General features: G+C 42.4%; 1 protein-coding gene and 1 pseudogene across 4 annotated transcripts, besides 1 other annotated feature; both read right to left on the bottom strand.

Annotated features, from left to right (window-relative positions):
* Positions 1–214: 214 nt before the first annotated feature.
* NPFR (Neuropeptide F receptor) lies at positions 215–8,303 on the bottom strand. 4 transcript variants are annotated; one of them, NM_001260017.2, is made up of 7 exons: positions 8,013–8,303; positions 6,418–6,631; positions 3,205–3,595; positions 2,973–3,142; positions 1,786–2,362; positions 1,441–1,716; positions 215–760 (listed from the first exon to the last, which is right to left on the bottom strand). In NM_001260017.2, the coding sequence occupies exons 2-6, from the start codon at positions 6,418–6,420 to the stop codon at positions 1,469–1,471; spliced, it is 1,389 nt and encodes a 462-aa protein (NP_001246946.1). In that variant the 5' UTR covers positions 6,421–6,631; positions 8,013–8,303; the 3' UTR covers positions 215–760; positions 1,441–1,468. The 4 variants fall into 4 exon arrangements, with proteins under 4 accessions (NP_001246946.1, NP_001246945.1, NP_001246947.1 ...); NM_001260016.2 differs by having other exon boundaries at positions 1,473–1,716; NM_001260018.2 differs by having other exon boundaries at positions 1,473–2,362.
* A 1,685-nt stretch (positions 8,304–9,988) lies between these two features.
* CR31562 lies at positions 9,989–11,163 on the bottom strand (annotated as a pseudogene).
* A 2,007-nt stretch (positions 11,164–13,170) lies between these two features.
* Positions 13,171–19,286: part of a mobile genetic element that runs on past the window's edge.

Genomic DNA, 19,286 nt, shown 5'->3' with positions numbered 1-19,286 from the left:
AATAAACATTCTGAAGCTTCGGACTTTGGAAGCTCTTAAAGTTGCTCATTTATTGAAATACAAGAGGCTTCTCTTATTGGCACTTTATCCAAACATGAGCATTTACAGTGAAAACGTTCTATAATGAAGGCTTTCCAGCAACATTTATTACGATTTTTATTTCGGTGTGTTGCAATCTTCACCCATTGCAGACATTAAAACAGTTGCATTAAATGTTTAAGAGCAGCTGACATTTATTTTAAAGTTATCTTTTACAATTATACTTTATACTATACTATACTTTAAATTCACTTTGGCTTAGTGGACTTCGACCTATCCTATCATTATTGAATAGCGAACAGAACATCAATTATAGCTAATCCTTAGCTTAGATGATACCAAGAAATGCTGAGATAAAACGAAAATATTTCCTAGGAACTGTTGAGAGAACTTATTCGAGTCTTAGGCGTATTCGACTTATCAAATACCCGAAATCTAATTGGGGGCTCATTCAATTACTTTTCGGCATTTGATACGAAAGTGATCTAACCATAGACTTAGTCCGAGTTGATGATGGATGCCATGACATGGTCGTTTAAGAATAGTTTACAGGCTTCGAGCTCTTAGTCGCGTGTGTCTTAACTTAGGGCTAACTCAGCTTGGCTTTGGATCACTGGACAATACGTGTTAAGTCTATGGGTGACAGGCAGTCGCCTCCCTAGAATGCTGCTCCAGCCGCCTGCTGCTCCAGGATTGATTGCCAATTTAGTACTGTTCCAAACTGAAAATGTGTCACAAAAGACGGGTCATAATCGATTGCAGCTCAAAAGCAAATAATGTCACAACATGGCAACAACAAGAGTTACAGCTCGACAAGGCAACGATAAGAGGAGCGCATGCATACACTGACAAAAATATACGCCTAGTTAGTCAACTGAAAAGTAATTCAAGGTGGAGCCGAAAAGAGCAAGCCCCTTAGATCAGAAATATTTTTACAAGTAGAAATGTTACGTTAATGATTATCGGAGTAAAGATTATTATTATTATTATTATTAAGTAAGATTAAGGCGAACAAATTTGAAAACGATATTTACACAAATATTTCAAAACTTGCTTTTGGTCGAATATTGATCAATTGTTACATTCAAAAACGATGAAAACAAGCATATAATTGGGAACGAAGTCATTGTTATTAATATATAAAATAAAATAATCATAAGAAACTTTTAGAACGCTAGAAACGTTTGACTCGGCTGCTTATAGATTTTACAGCCAGAGTGTTTCCCGATTAGAGGACACGGCATTTCGCTCAGTGTTCTAGAGAGGTGGCAGTTGCAGTTGGAACAAGTGAAACGTAAAGCGAGCAGCAGCGACGTTTGGAGCATGCAAATCCAATCAGCCCGAGGGCGTACAAAAGGACATGCACGCGTGTATCATGAGGACTTAGACACGAGACCAGACCTCAAGGACCTTAGGACTACCCTGTGCTTTACCGCGGCATCAGCTTGGTGACCTCCGAGGGCACGGGGTTGTGGTCCGTGAGGGCCACCGACTCGGTTATGGCGCTGCGCAGTCCGCCCTCGTGGTGGCCGGTCATGAAGTCGGTGGCCGCCAGACCGCCTTCCCCGCCGGCGGTACCGCTCTGGGCGCCGCCTGGCCCCAGCAGCTTGAGTTCGCCTTTGGAGAGTTCGGCGCCCAACTTGCGACGCCTGCGCGCCGCCGCCTGGACGTTGCAGCCTGTCGTGTGACCGTTAAGAGCAACATTAGTGTCTGAGCAACGGCAGAGCAGTTCTTGAAATTCTTTACGGAAGTTGTCGTTGAGCCAGCCGTAGAGCAACGGGTTGGAGCAGGCGGAGCTCATGCCGATCATGTGGCAGATGGCGTAGCGGACTAGCATGCTCTGAGTGACCGGCGAGCGCTCCATGTCCGCGTACAGGTTGAAAAAGTTCAGCGGCAGCCAAGAAACGCCAAAGATGATGGCGATGCTGATCAGTAGGCAGTTGGTGCGCTTCATCCGCCGCCCCCGCTCCACCTTCCGCTGAGCGGAGGACGCCTGCACAGCCACCACGGTGATGCGGCTCTTCAGCTTGTTGTAGATCCCGAAGTATGCCACCGAGACGATCAGGATGGGCACCAGGTATTGTACGCACAGCGAGAAGATCGAGTAGTAGAAGCGCCCGTTGCGACTTGGCCAGTCCTCAATGCAGTACGGGATCGTGTCCTGCAGGCCGATCTGCTGCAGGAGTGCCGGCGTGTCTGTGTTGATCAGCTCCTTGTAGACGAACAGCGGCGAGGCCAGCAGCAGTGCCAGTGCCCAGATCCCCGCCAGGATCGTCACCGCGCCCACGAACTGCAGGCTGTCCCGCGTGGGGTACACGATCACCTGGAAGTGAGGTTAGACGGTTGTTATATCTCAGGGCTTGGAGTCTTATTACCCATTCGCACTGTAAATTATACTTAGTGAAAATACATCTTCAACTGGGAATTTATAAGCAAATATAATTTTTAATCGATTGCTATAAGAGTGTGACGTACAATTAGGTTTGGTTTCTCTAACCGTGCAATTACTATTCTTTAATCACCAAAAACATTATATTAAAGCTAACTTATAAGTCTTTCTTTAAGTCAACTGGCCACTCGCCTTAAATTGATTAAAAAAATCGGATTAATTTATATGCGTCCTACTTCTCTACTTTACCCCAGAACAGTCCGGCTATTTATAATCAATACCTAATAATCCTTCTGTTTATAATCCATCAACCCTTTTTAATGGTCTTTGTTTCGACACCATAAAAATAGGTTTAATCGTGGGTTAAGCCCTTATGTAATCGCCAAATATTTACTGAGAGCCCATCGATTTTCCCTCAACGTCAAATTTAATGGTTACACATTGAAGGTATTCACCTCATTAATATCCGAACACGATTTGCCCCATTGATGGCCCCATTTACATACTAACGTTGGCATTAAAAAAGGCTCGAGTAGCGACTAACCTGATATCTGTCGAAGGCAATGGCCGTTATGGATATTGTCGACACGAAAATACAAAGTGCCTGCAGCATGGCAATCGTTTTGCACAGGATGGAGCAGGAGCCGTAGGGCCAGTACTTGGACAGGATCTCCATCAAGGTCAGCGGCATGGTGACTAGGCATAAAAGTAGGTCTGAAAGTCCGCTCGGATGAGACTCACACTTGCTTTGGCTCTCAGTGGGAATGGCAACTCACCCGATATGGCCAGGTTGAGGATGAACAGATTGCGAGCAGTGCGCATGATGGGCTTCCGGATGACGGCTATAACAACCAGGGTGTTGCCTAGGGCGCCGAAGACGATTAGCACGCCGTACATGCTGATGAGCATGTGGTACCAGGGGCTGTCCACCGCCCTGTTGCTCAGGAACCTATCGATAAGCACCGGGTCCAGCGGCCTGCTCCCAGTCTCATTCAGATCCGAGGTGTTGATGGCAGTGGTGTTGAGGGCGTGCACCGTGCCCAGGTCAAGGTAGTCCAGCGGATGCCGGTCGTCCAGATAGCGCACGCTGTTGCTGCTGCTGGCGTATCCACTCAGATGCTCCCCATCTGCCAGCTGGGCGGGCTCCGTCTGATTCATGCTGATTATCTAGGGAACGAAGGAGGCAAACAGGGTCTCATTATTTCCCAAATCCGCGGCACGAAATATTCAATTGTCAGGGGGCAAGGAAGCAGCAACTTTGCGTGCCACATCACGTATGATTTATGAGATTGGCTTGCTGCACACACCACACTTTCTAGCGAGCTGCGAATGGCAAATTCCACTGGCTTGCTTAATGCTTTGTGGCTTGAAATACGGGGCAATAATCGTATAAAAAGTTTGTTTGGTGCCAGTAGGTGGCCCAGCACCAAAGGATTCTATGGGCATACGACATGCATGAAAGTTCTGACGCCTCACTCTCTCACTTATTTGCAGACACTGGGAGAAAAACAGTGTAACCTTACGCCAGTGTAACCTTACGTCATACGTTCATTATTTTAAAAGCTTTTGGGGTATTAACTAAATCATAATTATTATACCATTTAAGTCCTATTAAATTACATTGTTAAGGATGCAATTGCATCAAATGTATTGCTATTAGATTAAAGTGGTTTTCTGTTCAAAAGATTCAAGAAAATCTTTCAAAACTTTAAATAAAAATTGGTAAATAGACAAACGGATAGATACAATGGTTGTATACATTTTAAGTTAAGTTTGTTGTTGGACACTTGACAAAAGTCTAAAAGCTAAAATGCGATTAGAGAACTATCTATGTCAATGTAAAATCATAGTGCTTATCGCCTCATCTTCTTGCTAAATCCATTTCCCAGTGAGCCATTTTAATAATTGAATTCAGATCTCGAGGCTTGATAAAACTTCAAACGCCCTTGGCATTCGCCTGTTAATACCCTTCTGAACACAGACAATGGCCTTGACTCCTGGGACTCGAATCAACTCGACTCTGAAATTATCTGCTACAGGATAACTTTGGCAAGGAAAAGTAATTCGCTTTGTTTTCAAGTTTCGAAAGTCCCTTTTTTCGAAAAATATCTTCCCATTTGTAGTCAATTTATGCAATATCCCAGTGCCGAGCTTCAGTTAGTCGGTTGTTTTCCCTCGTAAATATTCATGCATTACCCGTCGCCGTAATTTATGCAGCACATCAAGGCGAGACATGCATTTAATTGGAAAAAGTCAAAAGTGCCGTTTCCTCCGGGGAAATGTGCGTTTGATTTTGATGCCTGGTATTTGTTGCCAGATCAAGATATTCCGGTGTCGAGGGACAGCCGTCAGACCCATATCCAGATACAGATACACAAACAGAAACAGAAACAGGCAGGTTATAAATGACGACATTTGCTAAAAATAATTGTGTAATTTTATGCGCCATCTGAGCTGCGCACTTGTCAGTATCGATAAAATCCGATGCCTCACTCGAAGGTGGGCGAAACAGACTTATAGTGGCGCCCAAAGGTATGCATTATGTGCCCCTGACAGCTGCGATAAATGAGGCGCTAATAAATCTCGCCAATCGGGGAATTAGCTCGCCAGATACCGGATAGGGTGTGGGGATTTCGGGGCATCGGGTGTCGGGCATTGGGTATCGAGGCGAAGAGCAAGTTTCCATGGAAATTTAATTTCATGTTGGCCGGCTCCTAATTGACTAATATTTGCACTTCAACTCAAACATGGGAGTCCGAAATGAAAAAGTCTGTCGACCGCAAACTGGCCAGTCTGCAAAGTGGGATTCTCCTTCCGCTTCGGGCAAGGACCTAATGGAAATTTTCAGCCAAGGAAAACGGAGCATAAAACACTGTTCGAAGTTGATCACCAATTGGTCGCAAAAGTTCCAATCACAGCCCAAAACAACAACGCCTTCGATAGATTGACTTGCAAGGTGAAAATTGAATTTACATGTTCTGTTCCCCAAAGCAAAAGGGGAAATCCCTGCGCAGCTGCCTTCTCAGTTTGGAAGCAGAAAGGAAGTTTGTGTGGGGAAAATTATGTAAAGCAGCCTCAAGTAATCGGCAGTTGTCACAAAATTGGAATAATTTTTGCATTCCGAGTGCCTGAAGTATTTTTGCTTCACTGGATAAGTAAAGCATGACAAAGATTTTAAATGTCATCCGTTTTCCGGGAAGCTCGTGCGGATTCCAAGCTGCTGGCACTTCTAGTCAGCTATTTTTGTGATTTATTTGCGGTGGGTCTCTTGTTTCGCCCACTATAAGATGAATTTTATTGCTGCTTGTGTGTTTTGTTTGCGGATGGACGTTTTCCTTATTAATTGAAGTCGATTTAGTTTCAACAAGATGGAGGTGGGATGCAGCTTGAATTGGCCTCATCTGTGCGGCTGGTCAACTCCAAATCATTCACTTGTAGGGAAAGAGCTATGCTTAAGCGGAGGCATCTGGCACAGAGCCAAACTGGGTTTCTAGGGAACTAATAGGCTAAGCTGCCTAAAGGCTGAACGCAAATTCTAGCCATTTGTCTAAGTCCCTTGCAATTTAATCATGTTCTGTGTGCCGCTTAACACTTCTTTGGTGTCAAAGGAAAGCCACAGGGTGTTGGGATAAAAATAAAAGCCCCTAGTAAAAGTCCCGACCACGAAAATGTCAAGCGAATGTGTAACCAGGTAAATTGATATAGCTCTCCATGACTTTTAAGCCTTACCCGAGTTTTTAAATTGGCCGCCAGGAGGGAGCATTATTTTGAAATTTGTATGGTTCTCCATCTGGCGAGGCACTCTGCAAATGCCAACGAAGTGGGAGCTCACACAACCATATGGCCAACGTAGAGCACAACCCATTCCCCCAAAGCAACTCAAACAAACTTTTTCATTTTGGGAACAAAGTAATTTCGTTCCATTTGACATCTACTTCGAAATGGCTTCTTGAGCTGGCTTTAAGTATTTATATTGCAATTACACTCACCATCGTCCTGGCAATCTCCTTCGCCCTGGGGATATGTATGCTATATATTTACTATAGTGCGTGGTACCGTATTGTTTTCCTGGCCGTCGGTTCTTGTTTTTCCTTCTGCGAGTGACACGAGTGAATCTCTGTTTTTCCGGCTGCCAAAGCAGCAGTTGCTCACTTAGTTTTCAACTTGGAATGCACTCACGGGACTTCGCTTTGTGTTTTTGCTCTTGAAATTAAAAGAAATGATAACAATTCAGCTAATGGATGCTTTCGTTCAAGGGGTCCGATGCACATAGCATTTAATCTGGACAATCTGGTTGCCAGCATAATCGACTTAATTAAAGTGCACCAAAAATTCATAAAATTGCGCAGAGTTTCTGACACAGCTTAATCCTTTAGGCAGCAGGCACACGGGCCTGAAGCTAAAAGTTTGCACAAGATAGTTGCACTTTTTAAGTACCATGGGGGTTCCAGCTTCGCATCCATTGGTATGCATAACTTTTGGAACATTTTCCAGATTCTGGCGCACTTTGAGGACGTTCAAGTCATGCTCAGTTGGGCGGTAAAACCTTAAACTTTAAATTGACTTCATGTCATAAAAACATCATTTAACATTAACAAAACACTTCATGCTAGATGAATATATACTGTATACATTTCCTAAGCTCTATAGCCCTAGCTTGAAAATCACATTAAGGATAACATTTTTTAAATACATGTTTATTTTAAGTGAAGTTTCACTGCATAAAATTTCATTTATAGAATTTAAACGTCTCTCAATAAAATGTTATCAATAGACCCAATGAAGAATTTTTATGTAAATTTTGTCCGACGAAATGGGCTTTTTATTCCAATTTATTAATTTCGTTTCCAATCGATAGGCATAAATTACTGAACACCGAGAAACATATGTTGTAATCGGACCTAATAAAGTATATTTATTTAATCAGAGCTCGAAGAAGTAAAGAAATAAGTGCTCTGTCTTAATTATTTAAAAAAAAAAAAAAAAAAAAAAAAATACACAATTTGTTTGGCTCTAGATGGTTAATTCTTCATGTCATTATAATCATTATTGCTGAAATATTCGAACTTTTTTCGACATGTGCCGAGAAATCCGCTTCTTAATTCAGAGTCCATTAATAATCCCATTAAGTAAATGACATTTTGGTTGTATTTTTTGTTGAAGTGTAGCAGGCATTTACATCTCATTACGCAAAATACACATTCATTAATTTTCCATCGAACGAGGACACCAACTGTCCTGCATTTTTCTTAAAAAATAATTTTTGCCCACGCACTTCACTTGGCATTACGGACTCGAAAGATTTGTTATCCCGAAAGACTCGCGCGGAATAATATTTTTTTTTTTCGAAATATTCACAACTTGCAGTCCAGATTCATTGGAGCGCGTTCGGAAAAAATAATCATAATAAATACCGACAACTGCGGAGCGTCCGGCGGACAATTAGCGAATTTCCGCGGACCACTTCGCATCAGGGAAAAATGGTCGTAAATGTCGAGGCTCCGTGCGAAATCCTCACACTTCAGCTTTTTAATGACGGCACATTGTGGGAAAACAAACACAAAACACTGCGTCGATGGCATACCTCTCGGAATTCTGGATTCCGTGCAGATCCAAAGAGTTTGGGGCCCCGGTGCTCGGCCGCCTCAAAATTATAAATAAGTATGCGGCCGCATTTTGATTATTTCGCTTATTTCCCGTTTTTTTTTATTACAGTAAGTTTCGGTGTTTAGTTGGGCTGTTTACTGATCTCCGATAACCACACGCGTGCACAGTCAGCGACCATCTGTTGGCTTTTGGTGCGCATCTCCTGCTTATATACCCTAGTCCCGCCGATATATCCGCCTGATTTGCTGTTTGCCGGGGCGCGTTGCGTATACGCCGCGTGGCACAAAAGTTGCGACTGAAGGCATCGCACTTGGTCAACAGGCCGTGGGCCCGCGCTTCGAGTTTGTTTTGGATTTTGGGCCGTCAGCTGTGCAGAGCTTTCTTATCACCGAAACTAGGGGTGGAAAAGCTTCGCACATTGGTCGAGGGGATGTTAAAAAATTGCGTGTGCCTGGAAATTTGAGTCATACAAAATAAAGTTCTATCTTAACAGTATAGCCTATGATGACATTTTATCATACCTCGCTAAAAGTGATACCAAAATGACGAAAGAGATATTATGATATTTTAAAATAATGTGGTGCCTGCTGATAGCTTATCTTTGCAGTGCTCTACAAAAACTTATTTGCAAAACAAGCCATCTCGGGGATCGTACTCTAAATGCGGACATGAAAATTAATGAACACCGCAATAGAAACATACTGCACCAAACATCCAAAATGTCTTTTTAGAATTGATCTAGTTATAAATATTTATATTAGTATCTGGATTTAACACTGCAAAATTAAAAAAATCATCTTTAACAAGTTCACTGGCATAAACCGAAACCTGATTGCGAAAACTTCAGGAGTCTTTTAGTGAAGACTTCAGAGGTTTTGGTCTTTTTAGCTCCTTTGTAACTTGTTAGAGTTCACTTTTAGAGCAAACTTCGAGTTTCTTATCAACGCGAAGGTGCTGAACTGAAAGTGGCCATAACTGGTCCCCCCCACTCCACATTTACTATGTGGGTACTTCCCCAATTTGTTGTCATTGGCTTATTTATGTTCGGTTGTTCATCAATGAACCTCTTATATCCGCCTCACAGGATTATGGAGGCAGCATGGCACATTGCTGGCATTTTCGGAGTGAGCTTGATGTAAACCAAGTCCAGCTACTGCATTGCATTGATGAACTTATACGGCACAAGATCCTCCAGAATTATGGAGCTTCTGGATCTTGGTCCATGGCATATTCAACTTGCTTTCCGCCCAGCCCGGCTTCCACTAGCAGTTCCTTCTACGGAAGACAGATCTACTTACCAGATCGATCTGTCCATTTTCCGCACGTATGGCTATTCCCAAAGATAGCCTCCGCCATAGGAACGTCTTCGGGAAGGGCCTGCTTCAAGGTCTCTTCTGTAACGTTCCAGCGCTGATAGTCAAAATTTGTATCAGCTCACGAATTAATAGTTTTCCCGATCGACGGCTTGGTCCAGATTTCAATAGCTGGCCTTTCCTGCATTAATAATAAGTCTTATCCAGGTGATTTCCATACGTGGTGCGGTTCCTCGATCTTTTGGCGACTTAGCTCGGTTGCTCACGGTTGTGAGATCATTAATAATAATACTATTATTATTATTATTGTGTAGATGTCTCAATGGCTTTTGTTGTGCTATCTCAGATCTCAGAGTGATTTCACTATAATACGAGGTCATCGTGAAATGTCACATTCTACCATGTCAAGTCATTCCCCTAGGTAACTGTTTGAGGTCTGTCTAGTCATTATCGTTTCTAACATTTTACTGTTTTGCAAATACACAATCCTCAGGCTTAATTGTGTGTATCCGTGCTTAAATATAATCCGAATTTAGCAATTTGCATAACGTGTCCTCTGAAAAAGGCTTGTCATTTTTGGTTAAAGCTCAAAATTATTATTATTCATAGCTGATAAACGGATTATTTAATATATGTTATTTCAATGGGCCTCCAAAAATCCCTTGGCATCAAGAATTGGTAATATTGTGTCAATTCTTCTCTGAATTTCCCCGTTTTCATACATCGCGTCCTGAGACTTGATGGCTTCTGCGGTTTCCCGATAGAAATTTATGAAGTCGCAGTCCTCGCTGCCTTGATATACCATTATGGGTTGAAATACGTTAGCAATGATTAAGCCATTACAAGAAAATTTGGCAGCTGATACTTAACTAGGCTGGGGATGGATCCCTTATAGGAAAGTGCCTCCAAGGTGATTTTCAAGGCATAGTAATGGTATTGTACAAGCTCCAATTCCACCGCCTTCACGTCGAACTTCAACGAAGTACTGAAGAAGTAATGCAAATCCACTGCCGGAGATGTCCAAGTATTGAACTGGAAGTCAACGGGGAGGACTGTGGTTGAATTTTCCTCATCATCGTACAGGTACATCATGTTGGTGGTCCAGCAATCGCCGTGAACCAGAGTCTGCAGGTCCTTTTCTCCAACATCGACAGATTTGGCGGCGTATTCCATTAAATTAGTGACAATATTGTCGAACTTGTTCGCATAGCGACTCTTCAGATTCGGCTTGGTCTTAACAACCAACAAACATTTTTGCCCCTTGAGAAGAAGTGCGAAGAGTAGTTCCGACTGAAGAGTTTCGGCTCCCGTTGATTCAGGATAATGGCTGCAGAGTGAAACTTTGCCATCATATCCAGGACGAGCTTGGTATGTGCCATGTCCAGTTGCTTCACCCTGTCTGCGTTCGTGTAGCGCAGAGGAGCCAGATCCTCGAGGATCATGATGGTGCGTTCCCGACCAACGACTATGGCTTCCGCCATCAGCTTATCGTTGAAAGCAGCCTCTTGGAAAATCTTTGACATTTTGGGCAGGAAAATGTCGTACATATCCAATTCCCTGTTGTATAAATATACTCAGCGAATATTTTCGCCTGTGGAGTATCTGAAGAAACTGCCTGATTTAGGATGTACGACTGCTTTTGCCATCTCCATGCTCAAAGTCCACATAGATTCGAGTCATCACACCCACGAAGTTCGCTCCTTTCCCTGTAGCTGGCTTGGCACAGACCTTCTGGACACGTAGCTGATCGTCCTTGTGGAACTCCTGCAGGGCCCTTTGGATGTAATCCTCTGTTAGCCAGCTGGGTAGTGACATGTTGACTAGTTATAGGGCACTGCAATCTCAAGTGTATGAGCTCGCAGCATCTAGAAGCGTTTTTATTTACACCAAACGACTTTCTTATCAGTCAAGTCTGTTAGCCGCCACGATAGTAATAATTTACCATACATAACCTGGGGTAATTACTAGATTGTATACCGTAAATCTGATTGCAGTTCTTATCGTCGATGGGTTGCTATCCATGAATATCCCTGAATTATTACGTGGATTAAGGTGACCAAATCCGCAGAAGCCACGTCACTCCTCGAACTGCTTAAAGTGATTCTTTCATCATCTATATAACTCCAGTATAACTCCCTAACACACATTATATAAATAAAGTAATCATATCGTAGGTCAGAAATTTGTGGCATGAAATTGCATTTGCAACGAAAGTTGATAAGGAATCTCTATTGAAATTTCTGTTCATATCCGAATAGTATTGAAAGGAATAACCCAAATCTGTGTTTAATATCCAGCATAAATAGATATAAGCTACTACTCGAATACTTTCTGTGCACGTAACAGTTGCATTAAGTTATTGAATCTCCTCGTACGACGTTCAGTTAACCTCAAAGCCCATAAATTCATTCGCTGACAGCACTTTCCATTCGTGTTGTTTTTCTCCACATATCTGACAGTTGCTGGAGCAACACTAAAATTCAGCCTTTTGTTGGCTTTGCATCAGGGCATCGGGCCATAAATGAGAGCAAACAGATAGATGAATGTGCGCACTGATATTAGCACGGCTAAACCATTTACATGTGTTGCGGCAGATATCAGCCAGTTGGCCCGATGGGGACTTAACTGGCATTAAGCCAATTGATTACGGGTCGTGCGTACTTGGCTGGCCAAACAATTCGTGGCATGGCTTCTTCGGAGTCCACAGCAAATTGTACGGCACACAAAGGCAGGCCTGATAAGAAGCTGGTAAACATCGGAACATAAAGGTCGCCGAACATAGAATTTCTATATTGGCCCGGCTGGGGCCTAGAAGAAGAATTGCCTGCGGCATAAACAAAATGGAAAAATAACAAATAAATCTATACGGAAAGCCACAACACATATTTCATTGTGCCAGCAGCGAACAGACAAAGTTATTCGTGGAAATCTTTTTAACATTTGAATCGATATAGCTGAAAACGAGGATGACATTCATTTACGGTTGAATGACATAAACTGCGTTAGTAGTGCGTACATGCAGTCCATAAAATTTAAGGAAATATCCTGATGGGTAATGGAGGTATGTTCTCTCTGAACATACACCTCAATGTGCACCTCAGCCTCGTAAAAAGAATTGCGTCTTTTAAACTCTCTATTTAATTTTATGCAATGGCAAAAAGTTAAATAAATAAAATAGTATGGATATAGATTAGGGGCCTGTGCCAAGAGACACTTTCTCCACGACTTCGCACAACGTTTTTTCGCAAACGAAATCTTAAACCAATTTAAGCATACCAGCTGCAAGCACGAGCAACTATATTTTACTTTCAGCATGATGAACGCGATGACAGTAGCAATTAAGCAAAATATTAAATGTCTCGGCCGTTAAATCGCAAACTAAGCATTTTCACATTTCCGTTAAATTTCCTTGTAAACTCACTCTAGGCACAATTAAATTTTCCGATTTCGGTCAGAGAATTCGGAGTTGGTGGGCGTATTGATTCGTCCAAATTGAAATGGCTTCTCGGAAGGCAAACCCCCATTGTTTGGTAAACAAAGGCAATGCCACTGATAAGAACCGGGTAAACACTAAAGCCCATCGCCACTCACACGCTTTTGTTTTCATTTTTATTTGGTTTTTCGATTTTTTGCTTTATGGGCCAGTGGTGTCTGTGGGGAAGTGCTTGTTTGCTTTCGTCATAAACAAATTGCTTTATGCCTGTAGGAGAATTGTTTGCTCTGGTAAATCCGCGCAGCCAGCGGGGAAATCATCTCAGGAAAGATTTTAAATTGGTGACCGCCAATAAATGTTGAAAATCCATATGAAAATAGTATTTGTTAGTATAAGTAAATAATTACAGTTTATTGATTTTTATTTTGTAGATCGCAAGCGACCGTTTATTGTAATTGTTCATTTGAAACTAAAGCTAAGATACAAAATATTTCCCTAAGTCCCTAGCAATCAAGTGTGGGCGTCGGCAGCGTCGCAGCAGGCGTCGGCAGCGAATCAGTGGTCGTCAGCGGCTACGCGGCGGAGAAGTGCAGATGATCGCACTTTTAGCTGGTCGTTGACAGCGGAAAGAATGCAGACCTTTGGTCAGCATTTTGGGCACTTGTGTTTACCCAGAAATGATGTTGAAATATAAGATGTGGGACGATAACTTATAGGGCAATAACTCCTCCCCTCTTAATCGACGCTTGTCCTCAAGCGGTCATCAAAAAAACGGGATGTTGTTGAAACGCATTGTTGGTGGGGTGATCTGTGGTGGTTTGGGCACCGCGTCAATGTTTTGAATGCCAGGTGCGTCGATTTGAAGGACCACCTTTTTTCCTCTCCGGCAGCACCGATTTGTCACGAAGATCAGGACAGCAATCATCATTAGTATTGTTGCGCCGAACACTCTGTTTATTGTTGAGTGCGTTCGAAGTTTGCGTAACTCAGATGTGTTATTCAGATGAAGTTGCTCGAGTACTTCTAGCGAGAGAATTCGAAGGCGTCCCACCTCGTATGGAGTCAGCTGTATCAGTGGTGGCGCAGGTTTTGTTGAAGCCACTTCATTGTTACTGAACTCTCGGCCGTTGATTTTCAGGGTCTCGTTCAGGAACGTTATCAAGTAAGTGCCGCTCAATCGTCTCTCGATGTCCCTCCAGTTCACTGTGCATTAATTCCGTACATTTCGTCTTTAAATTTAAAAATTTCTTTAGCTGGTAAATTAATGATATTATTGTTTTTCTTTACTGGCCTTATTTGATAATTTAGGAAATTAGTTGGTTTTAAAATTGGGATTTTGATAACATACAAAATTGTAGTTCCGTTATGTAAAACGGAAACGTCTGAGAGTTTTAACATTTCTTCGACCGTTAAGGCAGAAGTCGGCATATTATTGATTTTGAGTAGGCTGTCGATCTCTTTCAACTCGAACTCGTTTAGCAGGAATGTGTTCATAACACCCAGCCTTGCCCATTGAATGGCAAATTTAATGTTGACTATCTCTTCTTTTACGAGCCTAATCTGGTTCTGTAGTCTTATGGCCAGCTCATCCTTTAAGGTAGAATCTTTTCTGATTGAGTTTTGTATTTTCGTGGTCACGTCGGTTAGTAGGTTCATTCTATTTTCCAGCTGTCTATTGATTATTACCTGTCTATTGTTGTTATCCGTCAAGTCGTTTATCCCGTCGGTCAGAGCTACAAGGTCATCGTGATCCGGGCTACCGGCAACATACTTCCAGGCCGTCCCTATAAGATTTATCGATCTAGTTTTCCTTGTCTTTGCCAGGATCACAGTGTCGAGCAAGTTCTTCGTCTGTGTCAGTTCGTAGTTCAGTAAGTGATATGACTTGTCGTCGTTGAAGTCCTGATCGATGTAGTCTGTTAGTTTTCCTATGGTCAGTTGTACGTGGTCCAAGTCGATGATATGGACAATTCTCGTTGTTCCTATCTGTATCTGTCCTATCCCGTTGTAAATCGTCACAGTCTGTGCGTCGGTGTAGTTAGTTATTTCAATGAGTCCATTTGTCAATGCGACCACAGTAAGTATCCTGAAAGTAATCATGATCTGATGTTACTTTTGTGCACTATTTTTCCTGACTCTGTTAGTATTGTAGTATTCCTATCTTGCTTAACTATTTCTTTTCTAAATCTGTTTGATAGCTTAGATCCTAATCTTGTATTAACCCTAACGAAAATTTCTTGGCCCTTGATGTAGGTCTTTATGGGCTTTCTTGTCCGGTTGTAATTTTTAATGTCAGTTTCCTGTTTCTTTCTAAGACGGTCTACATTGTCCAGTCTAGCTTGTTCATACTGTTCTGGTGACGCGGTAGTTCCCCTACCGAAGAACACCTCTAGGGGTCGTTTTTTTGTGACCGAATGGACAGTGAAGTTGTATTCATAGATAGCTCTATCAAGAAGTTCTTCGAAGCTTCTATGTGTCCCATCTCCTTTCAAGCATCTCATTATTTCAGAGAGTGTGGAGTGAAATCTTTCTATCTGTCCGTTTACCGTACTCTTGTACGGAGGTGCTTTATAGAGCTCAATGCCCAGCTGGTCTGCCAACATGAATTTGATAGAAGCTGAGTTGAGGGACTTTTCGTTGTCCATTACTATTAGTTTGGGCACTCCATAATAGAATACGATATCTCTTAAGGGTTTTCTAATGTCCTCTATAGCTTTCGACTTAATGACTCTTCCCAGAGCCAGCTTGGAGAATTTGTCGATTGCTGTGAGCACCAGATATCGTTCTGTCGAATAGATGTCGACATGAATAATTTGTCCGGGGTATTCTGGCAAGGGAGTTTCTCTGATTTCCGGATGTGTGGGGTGTCTGTCATATTTAGAGGTCTTACACACCAAACACTGACTCACGATAGCTGAAACTTTTTTCCTCATTTTAGGAAAGTACACTCTTTCGGACAGCTGAGCTTTATTTTCCAAAGCGTTTCTGTGTGCTCTGTTGTGTGTCCTAAGTATTTCTTCCTCCTGTTCGGCTTCGGTAACAAGGTCTTTGACCTCAGTCTGAGTGAATCTAATCTTGAAACCCTTAAAGTGGATGGGGTAGAGGATTTGTATTTTCCCCATTACATCCTGGGATGTGAAAATTCCGTTTATCACGGATGGGTTAAGATATTTCTTCAAATCTGACAAGAGGCTATCAGGTGTGAACAATTTACGGTCCACTAAATGCCTATGGAATGTCGGGAATGGGATGCTAACTGAGTAATTCTCCGACTCTGCTTTCCGGAAGAAAATTTGATTTTTAAATGCATTTATTGGAGCTTCAACGCTAGGTATCAACCCATGGCTCGAACTGTCAGAGCTGTGCATTGTTGAGGTTACCGAGTTTATTTGCGCGGCTGTTGGTCCTCTGGACAGAGCGTCGGCCACAGCGTTTTCTTTGCCTGGTTTATAGAGAATTTCATAGTCGTATTCCTCGAGGTATGACTTCCATCTTTTGATTCTCGCATTTCCATTCCAGCTGCTGAGGGAATGGGTCAGAGGCTGATGGTCGGTAAAGATTTTCACCTTTGCTTTACCGTAAAGGTAAGTTTTGAGCTTTTTTAGAGCCCAGATAATGGCTAGCATTTCTTTCTCATTTGTGGCGTAGTTTTCCTCTGCCTTCGAGAGTGTTCTCGATAAGAATGAAATGGGTCTGTTTTCTTGTGAAAGAACAGCACCCACTGCGAAATTGGAAGCGTCCGTTGTTAGGTGAAATTCTTTTTTAAAATCTGGGTAGTGGAGTATCACGTCTGGGGAAATCAAACTGCTCTTCAATTTCTTGAAGGCTTCCATTGCTTCGTTATTAAGGGAGACGGATTTTTTTGATGATAATGTCTTGGAAATTCGTCCATCCTCCCCTCTCAAAAGCGAGCTAAGTGGTTTTGCCAACTTAGCGTAGTTGGGTATAAATCTCCTGTAATATCCAGATAATCCCAAGAATGATCTCAGTTCTTTGAGTGTTTTTGGAATTGGGAAGTCTGAAATTGCCTGTACTTTGATTGGATTGGTTTCTATGCCCTTGTCGGACACGACGAATCCCAGGAATTCTACCTTCCTCTTCATAAACTCGCATTTGTCCAACTGACATTTCATGTTGGCTTGTTGCAAGGTCTTGAAAATTATGTCCAGGTTTTTGTAATGGGTTTCATCATCTTTGCTAAAGATAATGATATCGTCGATATAGATGAAACATATTTTGCCAATATGCTCATGAAGGATATCGTCGAGTGCGCGTTGGAATATTGATGGTGCATTTTTCAGACCGAATGGAAGTCGAGTGAACTCGTATTTTCCATGATTTATGGAAAAGGCGGTCTTTTCGATATCGGAGTCTTTTAGTGGGATCTGGTGAAACCCACTTTTAAGATCGAGCACCGAGAAAACTTTGTTGTCACCAAGTTGGGCTAAAACCTCGTTAATATCGGGGATTGGGTACCTATCTGCTACTGTTACCATATTGAGTTTTCGGTAATCAATCACGACTCTGTATTTCTTTTTACCAGAGGAGTCGAGTTTTTTTGGCACAATCCACACTGGTGAATTGTAGGGTGACCTTGATGGTCGAATTATTCCGTCGTGCAAAAGCTCCGCTATTTGTTTATTGACTTCATCTTTTAGGGACATCGGGTACTGATAAAACTTCGAATACACAGGTGTATCCGATGTGGTTCGAATTGCTGCCTTTACATTTGTTGTGAAGGTCAGTTTTTGGTTTGGGTCTGCGAAGAGACCTGGATAATTATTAATTACCCGATTCAGTTTTTCTTTTTGTTTTTGTCCCAAGTGATCTATTCTGGGGCTGATTGTATTAACAGCCTCGAACTTTCGTTCCTTGATAGCAATCCTCTTCCCATTTCCTAGTGTCATGGTCAAATTTCCTAAATCTATCTGTGCTCCCATTTCTTTCAGGGTGTCTTTGCCGAGAATTGCGTCGAATGTCGTAAGAGATGTTAAGAGGAAAAATTTTATTTCCCAGTCAAAAAGGTCTGCTCTTTTGTAGTGTGTTATTTTTATATCGCCACCCGGAGTGGCAGCTATGAAAGGCTTGTAATTTGGTATTGCATTCGACACCAGTTTTGGCTGAATATAATTTTTGTTGGAGCCCGTGTCGATCAACACCTTTAGAACCTTTCCACTCCTCACTCTACATTCGAAGTATGGCAGTGAGGAGTCTTCTAATCTAAAAAATGCATCTGTTGTTGTTGCTCATCGTCATTTAAGTAGTCCGTCAGTTCGTTGCAATATTCGTCCATGGTGCCGTTTATGTCGTTCTGGGTTTCATATTCTTGCATCGACCGTTGATAGTCTGTCATGCTTGAACTGGGCCCAGCTATTTTGGCACTTGGATGTCCCATGCCCCTAGTTTGGATATTATAATTTCTTTGTCTTTTGTTTATGTCTGTAGTCTGTCCACTCGGTCGTTTGCCGGCGTCAAAATGTGGTCGGTTCATATAATTGATATTTCTCGTCTGTATGCTGCGGTCCACGTCCATTGGTTCTGGTCTTGGTTGCGGTTTGGCCGCGAAAGGACGGGGTGGGGCATTATATTGTTGCAATTGTTGATAATTTTGTCGGGGTGCGGCGAACGGTGCATTACCGAAATTGAGCATGTGTTGTCTTGGCGCAGCGAATGGCTGACCTAAGTGTTGTGGTGGTCCCCTCATGAAGTTTCGTGGAGGGACCGGTGGAGGCTGTCGATGGCCAAAGGCGTTCGATGGCTGAAAATTGCGGGGTGCCGGTATGGGTTTTTCGTTTACTCTGAAGCTCGACTGTTGCCCTTTATTTGTTGCATGGTTTGATCTGTATGTTTGGTTTTCAAGTTTTAAGCAATAATGCAAAGCTGAAGGGAGATCGGCTGGCTCCTTTATAGCCAAGAGGCGAGGTAAGTCTCCTCGAAGGCCTCTAATAAAAGTGTCCAGAGCTTTATCTCTGTACATTTTTGTAATGAAATGCTCGGATTCTCTGGTCATTTGCATGCAGCTAAGCTTATTTAAAATAAGCGAGAGATTTTTATAAACGTCTTGGTGGAAGTCTTCCACCGACTGTTGGCGACCTTGGACCAAAATTGACATTTGGTATTCTAGTGTAGTTATGTCTCGTTTGTCTGCGTAATGTAGAGTGAGACATCTTGACATGGAATTCCAATCCAGCGGAATGCTGTATGACTCGAGTGCCACGTCGGCACTTCCGACAATTTTATTTCTTATGGTATGAAGTATACCATAATATTTTGGAGTACCCACAAATGGGGTATAAGTTTCCATGATTCTATCAACGCTCTTTTTCCAAGAGCCGAATTCTGCTGGGTCCCCAGAGAATTCCCTGATCGATTTTACGATATCAGGTACCCTGTCAAAATCCCCTAAATTGTTTCTGTATTCAGGCTCGACGACCTGATCTCTCACGTCAGTAAAGTCAAGTGTGTCATTGTTCATTTGTTTTATCAGTCCAGGTAAAATTTGGGC

The sequence above is a fragment of the Drosophila melanogaster genome, chromosome 3R (assembly GCF_000001215.4).
Source record: "Drosophila melanogaster chromosome 3R".
Taxonomy (NCBI): domain Eukaryota; kingdom Metazoa; phylum Arthropoda; class Insecta; order Diptera; family Drosophilidae; genus Drosophila; species Drosophila melanogaster.
Note: the sequence above shows the minus strand (reverse complement) of the source record. Positions and strands in the feature narration are given on the sequence as shown.